Here is a 12,547-nt window from a genome sequence, read left to right as displayed (position 1 = left end):
GCATGGCTCCCTCAGAACCAGCCAGGCCGCCGTCTCTTCCCGTTCTGTGCCTCATCTCCGTCCTCTGTCCCTCTGCCCCATCAGTAGATTACTGTGGGCATGTTGGGCATTATCTTCGCTAGCAATCAGTTTATTTTCCTAACTTAAGTCATAGAACCTATGCTTCTGTCACTGGCACCGAATTTCACAGACCTCTGTCTTGAGATGACGCCTATCTGTCAGCAGAAGTGGTGGTCTATTTTTAATTTTTATGGGAGGCCTCATTAGGTGGCAGGTAATAACAGGTGTTGGTAGAGGAGAACCAGACTGGAGTCCAGTCTCCGGTCCGGTAAGTACAGGCAAACGACCCCACTTCTCTGCCTCTGAACAGTAGATTAATAACATGGTTGTGAGGATGAGCTGAGGTTCTTTGTGTAAAGTGCTAAGCGCACTGCCTGACATAGTGAGTGCTGGTGCTGCTATGATGTGTGTCTGTTGTGAATTAGCAGCCTTGGGAAGGGGAAGTTAGGTCAGGATTAGAAAGCTTACATCTTTGATTGGTAAGACTGAGGGGGTGCTCCTGCCTGCATTGAATAGAGGCCACAGTCCTTCACATCCCCTCTATTCCCTGGCTGTAAGAGAAGCTATTTATTGGAGACTTTGGGGTTAAAAACATCAGTCATGTCCATGCACTTGGCACTATCAGCCTCTGCTGTTTCCACATGGCAGCTCAGGCAGTCGGTACAAAGGCTAAATCTCCCCTAAGCTGTAGTGTTTATTAAATACAGTTGGTTTTATTATTCTCACTCTTGTCTGATCGTATCTGTTTGCCATCCCTTGCTGCCTGTCTCTGGTCTGCAGACGGTCTAATAGGCAGCAATTTGAAACCAGTGTCCCCTCTAGAAATGCTCATCAGCCGGTCGAAAGTACTGGAGATTTTCTTGTCCCTTCTTTGAAGCACATTTAGACTCCCAGGGCTGTGTCGAGGGAGCCAGGCTAAGAACAGCTGTGATGGGAATTCCTGTACAAGCCACCACTAACTTTGCTTTTTTTCCTCCAGGACCTACAAATAGAACGTGAGAGAAGCTCATATAATATATCTGGTGGCTGCACAGCCCTCATTGTGGTTTGCCTTTTGGGGAAGCTGTATGTGGCGAATGCTGGGGATAGCAGGTAAGCAGATTTGCCATTTGGCTCTTGCTAATCTCTGATGCCTTCTGAGAGTTTTTCACTATTTAAAAAAGTTAAGTAATTAGAAATAAAGTAATTCTGCTTGGGACTGGATATTGAGAAAGATAAGCCTTCTACATCTGAATAAAAATGCATCTAAGAACAATCATCAGGCAGTTTTCCGCTTGCCCACAGTAGTGATTCATTCATACACCTGGGTTTAATCTAAACCAGGAGTAGCCAGCCTATTTTCACTTCAGAACCTGAATCTTCAATGAAAGCTTAGCATACTATGTGAGAATGATGAGGGAAGAAGGGATTTGAATGAAGTGGGTCTTCGGAGGGGACCCTGGAGGACTCCCCAGCTGGTTCCGTTCTGTTCAGTGACTCCTCAGTCCCCTCCCAGAAGCCCAGGAGTGTCTCCTTTTGTGCACAGGCCCTCACGGGCTCTGCTCGTCTCTCTTCTCGGTTCAAGTGAAGGGAATTTTGGCCAAGAGATTATGGTTAACTCTTGCTTTATCCAGCATTACCAGGACTAAGATAAAGTGTGTTTTAATTTTATTTTAAATAACTGATATATCCATACTTTCAGTGCAGGGAATTTTTTATAGACTTTGTGCAAAGAGTTCTAATACATATTACATGCTTTTTCTATATCTTTTCGTAGCAAAATATGTTAGCTTTATATTTGCTAAAGACTCTTTATTCTGAAAGCAGTCAGTGCTCTGGACTCTAACCCTGATGTCCCCAGGGAATGAGTGATTTCGCTGTGCAGTCTGCAGGCTTGTGATGCCCTCATTCATCTGGGCTGCGTGCCTCTTCCCGCAGCCGTGCTTGCCCTGGACCCTCCTGGGGTCTACTTGCTCCTTCCCCTCACCTGTCTGGTCAGGTTGCCCTGCACCTGGAGCACTGACTTGACTCCCTCAGGCCATCAAGGAAATTTGCTGTCATTTTACTTCTGTTTACAAGCAGGAGAGCCTGAGGGGATCTCACCTCCCCCTAGTGCAGCTGCTTTGCTCAGTGCCCCCACCAGAGATCCCAGAGACCAGAGGACAGTGAATAGCAAGGCAGCAGTATTTGGGATTTGAAAGTTGATGCTTTTTGAAGGTCTGTTTATTTTTAAAGTACATGTGGCTTTCTATTTTACTCTCTAAGATAACTCACTTTCAATATAAAATGGTGCCAGGTAAATAGGAGTGTGTGTAAGACTCCATGTTTATCCTGTGGCTTCATTCCCTAGTGTCACATCAGGGTCCCAGCAGAGGTAGACACCAACTCAGATGGGTCATGGAATAGAGGAGGGGAAAGAAGCCTGCTGGGAACATTGAGGCCCAGGTGGACATTCGCCGCTGGAGACCTGCAGGGACCCGGGAGAGTGGGCACCAAGGGCCCATGGGCAGGAGCTACCAGAGAGAATGGGAGGGACTCTGATGTCTCTCACCAGGGCTTCCCGTCTCAGCTGGAAGCCAGGTGACAAGGAGCCCAGGGAACACGGGTTGTAGAGGTCAGCCAGCCAGGGTGCCAACACAGCCCAGGAGCATGGCTCTGGGGATGGGTGGGCGGAGAGTAACCAGCTCACCTGCTGTTCCTTCTCTCTTTCATTGCCCAGTGTTTGAGCATCTTAAAAATAGGACTCCTGACTCTTTAGGGACTTCTTCCAGAGCTTGTTTTATCTCTGTATTCTCCTTCCTTAGTTCTTGCATATTTTTCTGCAGGTCCATCAGCATGGTTATGACTTTTGTTTTGAATTCTTTTTCAGGAAGACTGGTTAAATCTGTCTCCCCAGGTTCCCTCTCAGGGGAAGATGTAGCAGATGCCGAAGCTGTCTGGGTTAGTCTTGTCTGGATCATATTTTTTTGCCTTTTCATGTTGACAGGTGCTATTGACTGTCAGCTGGGAGCACCAAACTTTTCACTTGCTACTGGCCTTTCTTTACTGGGACAACTGCGACCCCTAGTGGCTTGTGTTGGGCAATTGCGTGTAGACTGGGTCTTTGTGTCTTGCCAGGCCGGTATGGAGGAAGCTCCCTTTGCTGTGGGCGTGGTCAGCCTCAGGCTGCTGCTCTGCTATGGTGGGGCCCTGGAGGGATAATGGACGGGGGGATGTTTGGCTGTTTACCTCCATGAGGGGTCTCAGAGCTGTTGCCCAGGGGGTTAGTGCGCCTGGAATTCCCTGGAGTTTCCAGCTGCTGTACTGTGACCTGGGTTGTTTCTGTCCAGCTGTTGTGTCCCTGTCCCTTTAAGACTTTCAAAAAGCCCCCGCTTTTCTTTGTCACAGGGGCATCAGCTTCGGGACCCACTCAGAGGTCTTGCTGCCCTGTTTTCCTAGTTTCCAGCCCGCCACGCATGCACTGTGTCTGTGCTCTGGTCCAGATGGCTGGGGCTGGGTGTTTAGCAGTCCTGGGCTCCCTCTCCCTCCCCGCTCCGACTCCTCTCCTCCCGCCAGGAGCTGGGGTGAGGGGCACTTGGGTCCCGCCGGGCCGGGGCTTGTATCTTACCCCTTTCACCAGGCGCTGGGCTCTCGCACGTGTGGATGTAGTCTGGCTATTGTCCTGTGTCGTCTGGTCTCTCTTTTAGGATTAGTTGTATTTGTTGTATTTTCAGAAATATATATGTTTTTGGGAGGAGATTCCCACTGTCCTACTCACACCGCCATCTTGGCTCCGCCCCCCACTCTTTAGGGACTTCTAAGACACACACCGAGGAGCCAGCCTCTGGGCCTCTTGCTATGCCCAGATCTCAATCTTGTTGGAAAACAGATGAGCAGATAGGAGGGGATGTCCTTCTGCTCGGAGGAACGCAGATGAGTGACACGGCTGGAGCTCACGTTCGCCTGTGTCTGTATGTCTGGTTCCGTGTTGTAAGTTTGCTTTCCTGCCCTTGCAGTGGCCAGGGAGGGGACTGTTCCCTGACCCCCTCGTCCAGGGACTCATCTCTCACTGGAGAGCCCCAGACTCAGAAGGTAACCCAGCCTCTGTGCCCAGAATGTCTTTGTTGCTTTATCCTTTTTACAGAAGCAGCCCCTCCCCAGTACCTCTTCCTCATTTTTGAACATAGTTTCCCTCAAGGTTCCAAACTCCTTAGCAGAGCCACCTGCCCGGCCAGAGCTTCTGATCCTCCTTCCCAGAAGCTCAAGGTCACCTTCTGGACTCTTGTAGCTCCCCACTACCCTTTTTTTACTGCCAGTTTTGAGACCATATCTCGATTTCCGTATCTATAAAAATGGTGTATGAGGCTAAATAATGTCCAAAGTTCCTGGCATTCTAAAGATTATCCTATGAGGAAGGGCATTTTTGGAAAATAAAGTGGTGCTATGAAGGTTGATGTTTTGGTTATTCTATCTTTTTGAGAGTCAGTTTTTAAAATTTTAGTAGGACCGAGGTTCCCGTGTTTCTAAGTGTCTATAGTTGTATGACGTTTCTCATGTTTATCCCCAGTGATTTGAGAAGCCTAACAGGTGCTTTTATTCTTATTGGAGTTGTAAAGCACCAAAAAAAGCAAAAAAGTTACCCTATGGTAAAATAGCATCTCTAAAACCTAATAAGCTTAATTACATGAATAGTATCCTGGTCCCTGTATCTAGATATAAATTTGGGTTCTTACACCTGGCTGGTTGGATTTGCTGTTCACATATGGGTCATAAGCCATATGGAAACCTAAGAGCAATGTGACTTGGTATTTGTATCCACTATCCACAAGATAACTTATAGGCATTTTTTCATTAGGGTGTCATTTTCAGCTCTTATAATAATAATAGGTACTTGATATCTTAAGATCATTATCTCCTTTATATATTAATAATACAGGTATTTGAGTTTGCAGAAACACTCAGTTATTTCCAAGAAACAGCGCTTAAGTGAGCTTTGCTCAGACCTAGTTAAATGTAGGTACGTTATCCCTTGCAGACAAATAGTCACGGGTCCCGCAGCTCAGTTTAAGCAAATAATTAGAGCTGACAGTGGATTCTGGCAACAGATCTCTGATTGATTAAGGGCCAGTTTTTCTTCTTTATTAGTGGGTATTGGCTGTCATATGTTTACTTTAAATCTTGAGGGTTTTGAGAGTGAAAGCAAATCTTTGTCAGGGTCCACTACCCCCTGATTATGCACACTAAGGAAGAGAGAAGCTTTGCACTGGTTTCATATGGAAGCTACTGATGGTCAGGAACTATTTTCTGAGCCACTTAGTGAGCTGTGAGCCTTGTGCATTACCATCAGGTGCGCGCATGTTCAGGAGCTGCTCCAGGAGCAGCTGCCTGATGCAGACTTAGCAGCTCTGAGTCAGTGATCACCCTCGGCAGGAATGGTCCACAGTGATGCCAGCCGACTGGTCCACATCCTGAGACAACCTCTCCCTTCACTCCGCACCGAGGTGACCAGCCGTGGAGGCACACGCAGTTACTACTAGATGCATGACAGTTGCTTTGTTTCTCCCAGGAAGGCAGACAGCTCAACACCTGAGGCATTGTAAGGGACTAGGAAAGAAGCACACGGGGATGGAGACAGATTTTCAGTTCAAGCAAAACTGCAAAGCAATATGCAGACATCACCCACTGTGTTTGAGTTGTCTGCTGCTCAGGGCTCTGAGTGATTCTTCACTAAGATGCTCTTCCTCCATTTTAGAAGATAATTTTATTCCATTTCTAGAGAGCGAAGGCACTGAGGAGGCAAAGTCATTACCACTTATTTCAAACAGTGTCTAAAGTTTTGGCAACTGAGATTAGGTGAACTCATTTAGATTAAAGAAACCCGCTTAAGATGCATTAAACCCACAGTTCCCCTAGTAACCAGATTTACAGTCACAGAAGCAGTAAGACAGCTAACAGGTGCCAGGCACATGTTAAATACTGTAACAAAGAATCATACTTAATTCTCTCATTAATTTAGTGATCAAGTCAATATACTGAAAGCACAATAGGTGAAGTGATTTGCCCAAAGTCCCACAGCTCCCAAGGAGCAGAGTTGCCATCCAGCCCCCCTACCGACTGGAAGTCAGAGCACTGTGTTCTCAAATAAAGGCACCATATCCTGGGATCTCCATCCTAAAACTCATGGGGTTTTCTTCTTCCTCCATCCATCCCTAGCTCTTCTTTCCTTCCTTCCCTTTTTAAACCTCTCTAAAATCAACCATTTCTAGTTAATATATTTTCTTTCCTACTTGTGTGTAAAATAATAACATGCCTTGTAATCAGTGGTGTTTTTGATTTCACCTAAAATGGTCGATGGGTGTAGTTGGAGTGGATGGCCACATTTGGAAGCTATTTTGAATGCACTGCAATAGTGTAGCACATAAGTTTTGGGTGGTCCAGTTTGTTTATTTATGATACAAGGCATACATATTCTCTCAAAATGAAAATCTCCTTCCAAAGGTCCCAAAGTTCTGTGAGACAATTTTAAATTTGGGGTTTTCATTTTGATGATAATCTATTTGTCTTAACAATGGGTTTCAGCCCTGGGCAAGATTGCTGTGGATTCAGTGTGACCAAAGAAATGACAGTAGAATGTTCTTTGGGTGAAAGGGTTTATTACCTGGCTTGTTCTCCCAGAGGTAAGTCAAGCACTAGTGTCTCTGCCTCCACACAGAGCACTAGGCCAAGCTCTCTACATAGTGCAATAATAGCTTATTGCCTATGTGTGTGGAAACAGTAGCCTAGCAACCGGCCCGTTACATCATCAGGTGGTTTAAGTTCAGTGAGGATCCTGGGGATAGGAACCCCAACTTCCCCACACTCCACCCCTCCAGAATTCTCACCTTACAATCTACATGCTCTCAGTCTTCTGCAATGGTCCCTATGTGAGAAAGCTGTAGCACTGTAACCAGATTCCACAACAGCAACAGAGGACACCATTTAGAGATAATAACAAAAATTAAGATACAATAAGATTTAGATACAGATAACAAAAGTTATAATAATCCTCAAGCCAGAGGAGGTTCCTAACCCACAAAGACCTTAGGGGGAATAATGAACAACAGCTTAGAGATAATAACAAAAATTAAGATACAACAAGATTTTGAACAAAAATTATAATAATCTCAAGCCAGAGCAGGTTCCCAATCCACAAAGACGTTAGGAATGGTAAAACATATTTTAATGACACCAACATAGGCAAATCTTGTTCATCAAGTAGGATGTGTGCAAGAGAGTAGTCCTGTGATAGGACTGTAGCAGGAAGGGGGTCCCTTCCAGGTCTAGTATACCATACTTTACTCCTCTCCCTGTGGGGTTTACTGAAGGATCTATGTATAGTGCTACTGGAGGTGCATGCACTGGCCATAATGATAAAACAAAACTCCCCGGTAAGATGCTCCTACCTTCTGGCCATTGAGGATATACTACTGTGACCTTTGGGGGCCACCCTGCTGTTATTCCTGGAATGAACAGGAGGCCAGCTTCCAGGCCTTGTCCCCAAGGTGCCAGGAGAGCCAGCCATCATTGTCATGTGTTGAAAAGTCCAAGGCCACGTCCACTCAATGGAGTCTCCGGGGTTTAGAGCAGTTTGTGCTGACAGTAAGATATTCTGGTGGCCAAACCTCGGCTTCAGTGATTCTTCCTTGGTTTGTACTTGCAGTTGTATAGGGGAGGCAGCCATATGTGTTAACATGCCTACGGGGCTCAGGGCTCCCTTTCAGGGTCTCTCATTTCAAATGCCATAGCACAGTCCATAGGCAGACTGACCATCCCCGCAGACTATTGGTATGTAACTTTAGTCCAGATTTTAACAAGCCATTGTGCCTCTCTATCATGCCCGCTGCAGTAGGATTGTATGGCACATGAAACTTCCATTTGATTCCCAGCTGTCGCACCCATTCTTGCAGTGCATGTCCAATAAAATGGGTGCCCTGATCACTCGCAATTACCTGTGGTTGCCATAGGCAGCAAAGAGATGCTCCAGGCCTCTTTTGGTCATCTGCTGGTCTGCACAATGGGTAGGAAAAGCAACCAGAAGTCCAGTAGTTGTGTCCACACAAGTCATGGCATACCGATATCCTTCTGACACAGGTAGAGGCCCAATATAGTATATCTGCCACCTGACAAGGGGTATAGGCCCCTTAGCTATTGTCCCATTTTGCTCTGGAACTTGGTGTAAGTCCCTTTTGGAGCATACAACACACTCCTGCTGGGCTCTACTAACTTCTTCAAAGGTCAGAGGTAAGCCCCACAGATGGGTTACAGCCCATATTGTCTTCTGCCCCGCATGCAACAAACGCTGATGTACCCATTGGACTACATCAGAGGCAGGCTTTCCTTCTAACCAACATATCTGGGCCAATTATCTGCTTCATCATTTCCTGGGGATGCCAGTGGCAAATGACCTGTCACATGGTATTCTGTAATTATTTTAGTCTGACCACAGGCCCATAAGTATTGCCACAATTCTTACTCCCAAAGGGGTCGGTGACCAACCAGCCAGTTGGCATGGTACCAGGTTGGTAGCCACGGGGTCAAGCCCCGATACACAGCCCAGCTGTCAGTGCAGACAACTATAGGGTAGGGCTCCTGGCTGATCACAAGCCACACAGCATGCAACTCTGCCCATTGTCTGCTCTTCCCCTCTCCATCTTCCATCCATATTGTCTCAGTCTTAGGATGGAAAGCTATGGCCCTCCATTTTGGGGGCTGCCCAAGGCTGGAGCCACCTGTATACCATGCATCTTTGGGTATAGGGGCTCTTCCCTCCTCATAGGGACTCTCTGCTACTAATGGTTCAAAAGCAAGTTCTTCCTGCTTTTCACTAGTATATGTCACCGGCCCCAATAAGCACTGGAGTTCTTCACTCAAGGAGCTAGTAGAGAGGGCACTACGCTGCTGTAGGTAAGCACCCCACTTGGCCAGTGTGGGTGTTTGTGCCACACCACTCCTTGGCTTATGCCAGTCTTGTATCTACCCCAAGATGGGATAGGTGGTTATTACCTTTATTGGGGCCATTCCATTGATGGGTTCTGTAGCCAGCAAGGCGTGGTACACGGCAGCCAATTGTTTTTCTATCAAAGTGTATCGTACCTCTGCCCCTTTCCAGAGTTGTGACCAGAATCTAATAGGTTGGTGAGTTCGTTCAAGCTGCTGCCAGAAACCCCAGCCATAACTGTCTTCTGTCACATGAACATCCAGCTCACAGGGCCTTGATGGGTCTGTCACACTCAGGGCCTGCATGGCCTTGACTGCCTGTTTTGCTGTACTAAAGGCAGATGCACATGTCTCATTCCAGTTCCACCTGACGCCCTTTCATATCAACCGGTATAAGGGCTTCAGAATTTGTGCCAAGTGTGGGATAAACACTCTCCAGTATCCTAGAAGACCCAGAAACTCCTGTAGCAATGCTACAGTTGTAGGGGTAGGAAAGGCCTGGACTTTATCTATAACTGCTTCTGGTATAACTTTGGTCTTACCCGACCAGATGACCCACAATAATTTGACAGACAAACGAGGTCCCTGAACCTTGGTACTGTTCACAGCCCATCTTTTCTCCTGTAGATGTTGCAGCAGTCTAGGTGCTGCACCTTGTAGATCTGAAAGAGTATCGGACATGAGCATGACATTGTCAATATAATGGTACAGCTGCACCATTGGCAGTTTCTCCCATGTAGCCAAGTCCTGGGCTACAAGTCCATGACAGATGGTGGGGCTGTGGAGGTATCCCTGTGGAAGGACAGTGAAAGTCCATTGCCATCCTTCCCATGTGAAGGCAAACTGTTACTGACTTCCCTGCAAAATGTCAATGGAAAAGAAGGCATTAGCAAGATCTACCACATAATGGTATGTTCCTAGTTCATGGCTGAGGGTATCCATCAGGTGTGCAATAGAGGGGACAGCAGCATGCATAGGGGGTATGACTTTATTCAATTCTCTGTAATCCACGGTCATACACCAGGAGCTCATCCGGCTTTTTTACTGGCCACAGTCGGGAATTAAAAGGGCTATGGATGGGCTTTATAATACCCACCTTCTCCAGTTTCTGGAGGATTTCTCTAATTTCTTTATGCCCTCCAGGCAGTTTGTAATGTTTGATATTAGTCACTTGCCGAGGCGCACACCAAAGATTTTGGGCTTAATCATCTAATTTGCTGATGATGTTCAACCAAGTAAGATGAACTAACAAGATTTGCAAAGACCTTTAGTGCCGGGAGAGGTGGGCTAAACCTAGCCAGGGAAGCTTGGCCATAATGAAGGTAGTGTACCCACTGAAAGGGTGGGGGGATCTAGTGGGATGGGGAAGGTAAAGCTTACCAATGACTCACATTTTGTAAATGTATTTAAGTGGACAGTAAATTCAATCTGGTCAGTAGTATGATGTAGACACCAGAACCTAATGTAATCATAGGCTGCAACATTTGAAGCATAAGGCAAATAAGAGCTAATGTTTTTTGTTGGCTGACTGTCTCAAGCACTGTTTCTACTTTCTAGGGCTTCACGGGAATAACCTAATAAACCCTTCCACCAACCCTTTTGGGGAAGTACTATTATTAGTCTCACTTTACACATGAAGGACCGTCTCTCAGTGACACAGTTCAACACATGCATGAATGAACGAGCACGAACTTTCCAAAAAGAGACCTGAGTGGCAAAGAGCTTTGGAACTGTGTTTAAAGGGATGAGGAACTCAAACGAACTAGTTTTTTAATCCACATGAAAACATAGCTTGTGTTGACAGAAAAGAGATTTTTAGGTGATTTTCAGATACGGGGAAGAGTTGTAAGGCTTGCTGCCGTGAATCTGCGACAGAAGTGAGGACCGGGAAGGAGCTGAGCGCCAGGCCTCGGACTGGCTGAGCTGAGTCTTGGCTCTGCCGCTTGTAGGTGCGTGTAGCCTTGGGACAGTCTCCTGTATTCAGTCCATCTGTTTTGTCCTCTGAAAATGGAGATGATAATAGTGCCCACTTCCCAGGTCAAGATTGGAGGAGCAGATGCACAGAAAGCTGTCAGCCCTGGCTAGGGCCTCGGGGACTCCTCCATGGTGGTCACCTGCTCCCATTGTCCTGGTGCCCAGTCCAGGCTCAGTGAGAGCTTCCAGAGATGCCATGAGCTGCAGTGGGAAACCGGATGCTCTTTTAAGGGAAATACTTGTGCACCAGGTGTATGGGCGTATAATCACCTAACAAGAGTGTTGTACTAAGTCATTTGGTTTTTCAAGGCCCCCATTAAACACTGTTTCTGTGACTTAAAGAAGAACTTAAAAGATATTGTGACTGTGTTCATTTTGCCTTCTTTTTTATAAGAGTTTAGTTATCTCACAGCTTGTATAAGGAAAGGTACAAGTGTTTCCTGCTGTACAGTGGTACATCAGCTAGGCTAAGTGTGGGAACGACAGACCCCAAAATTCACTGGCCTAGAGAAACTGGCTTTGGCTCTTCAGGCGGTCAGGGATGAGGGCAAAGTGGGCTCTGTCGTCTGTGATACTCTGAGGGACCTCCATCCACTCAGCTGGAAAAGGACAGGAGCTCGGAGGGATTACTCAAGGAAGGTTTTTTTTTTTTTTTAAATAATTATTTTTTATTGAAGGGTAGTTGATGCACAGTATTACATTACATTAGTTTCAAGTGTACAACACAGTGGTAAAACGTTTACATACATAATTCTAGGTTCCAGCTATCACCCTACCAAGCTGTTACAATATCTTGACTATATTCCTTATGCTATACATTACATCCCAGTTACTTATTTATTTTACCATTGGAAGTCTGTCCTTTTTTTTTTTTTTTTTGTGAGGGCATCTCTCATATTTATTGATCAAATGGTTGTTAACGACAATAAAATTCTGTATAGGGGAGTCAATGCTCAATGCACAATCATTAATCCACCCCAAGCCTAATTTTCGTCAGTCTCCAATCTTCTGAGGCATAACAAACAAGTTCTTACATGTAGAACAAATTCTTACATAATGAATAAGTTACATAGTGAACAGTACAAGGGCAGTCATCACAGAAACTTTTGGTTTTGCTCATGCATTATGAACTCTAAACAGTCAGTTCAAATATGAATACTCATTTGGTTTTTATACTTGCTTTATATGTGGATACCACATTTCTCTCTTTATTATTATTATTTTTAATAAAATGCTGAAGTGGTAGGTAGATACAAGATAAAGGTAGAAAACATAGTTTAGTGTTGTAAGAGAGCAAATGTAGATGATCAGGTGTGTGCCTGTAGACTATGTGTTAATCCAAGCTAGACCAGGGCAATAAAACATCCACGTATGCAGAAGATTTCTCTCAGAACAGGGGGGGTGAGGTTCTAAGCCTCACCTCTGTTGATCCCCAATTTCTCACCTGATGGCCCCCCTGCGACTGTGCCTGTCTTAGGTTGTTCCTCCCTTGAGGAATCTTACCCGTCTCTGGCTAACCAGTCATCTTCCGGGGCCATACAGGGAAATGTGAAGTTGGTAAGCGAGAGGGAAGCCTTAT

At 45.9% G+C, this 12,547-nt stretch overlaps 1 protein-coding gene across 2 annotated transcripts in view; it reads left to right on the top strand.

Moving 5' to 3' along the window:
• PPM1H (protein phosphatase, Mg2+/Mn2+ dependent 1H) overlaps positions 1-12,547 on the top strand; it is a 275,244-nt gene that overhangs the window by 146,904 nt on the left and 115,793 nt on the right. For both annotated transcript variants that reach the window (XR_008992059.1, XM_036894875.2), the window contains exon 4: positions 1,040-1,152. Coding sequence is in view for 1 of the 2 variants with exons in the window: in XM_036894875.2 (XP_036750770.2) it covers positions 1,040-1,152 (113 nt within the window). In the remaining variant the exon portion in view is untranslated. The remainder of the gene's footprint in view (positions 1-1,039; positions 1,153-12,547) is intronic.

This window comes from Manis pentadactyla, chromosome 10 (genome assembly GCF_030020395.1).
Source record: "Manis pentadactyla isolate mManPen7 chromosome 10, mManPen7.hap1, whole genome shotgun sequence".
NCBI lineage: Eukaryota > Metazoa > Chordata > Mammalia > Pholidota > Manidae > Manis > Manis pentadactyla.
This window is presented reverse-complemented; position numbering and strand designations above follow the sequence as displayed.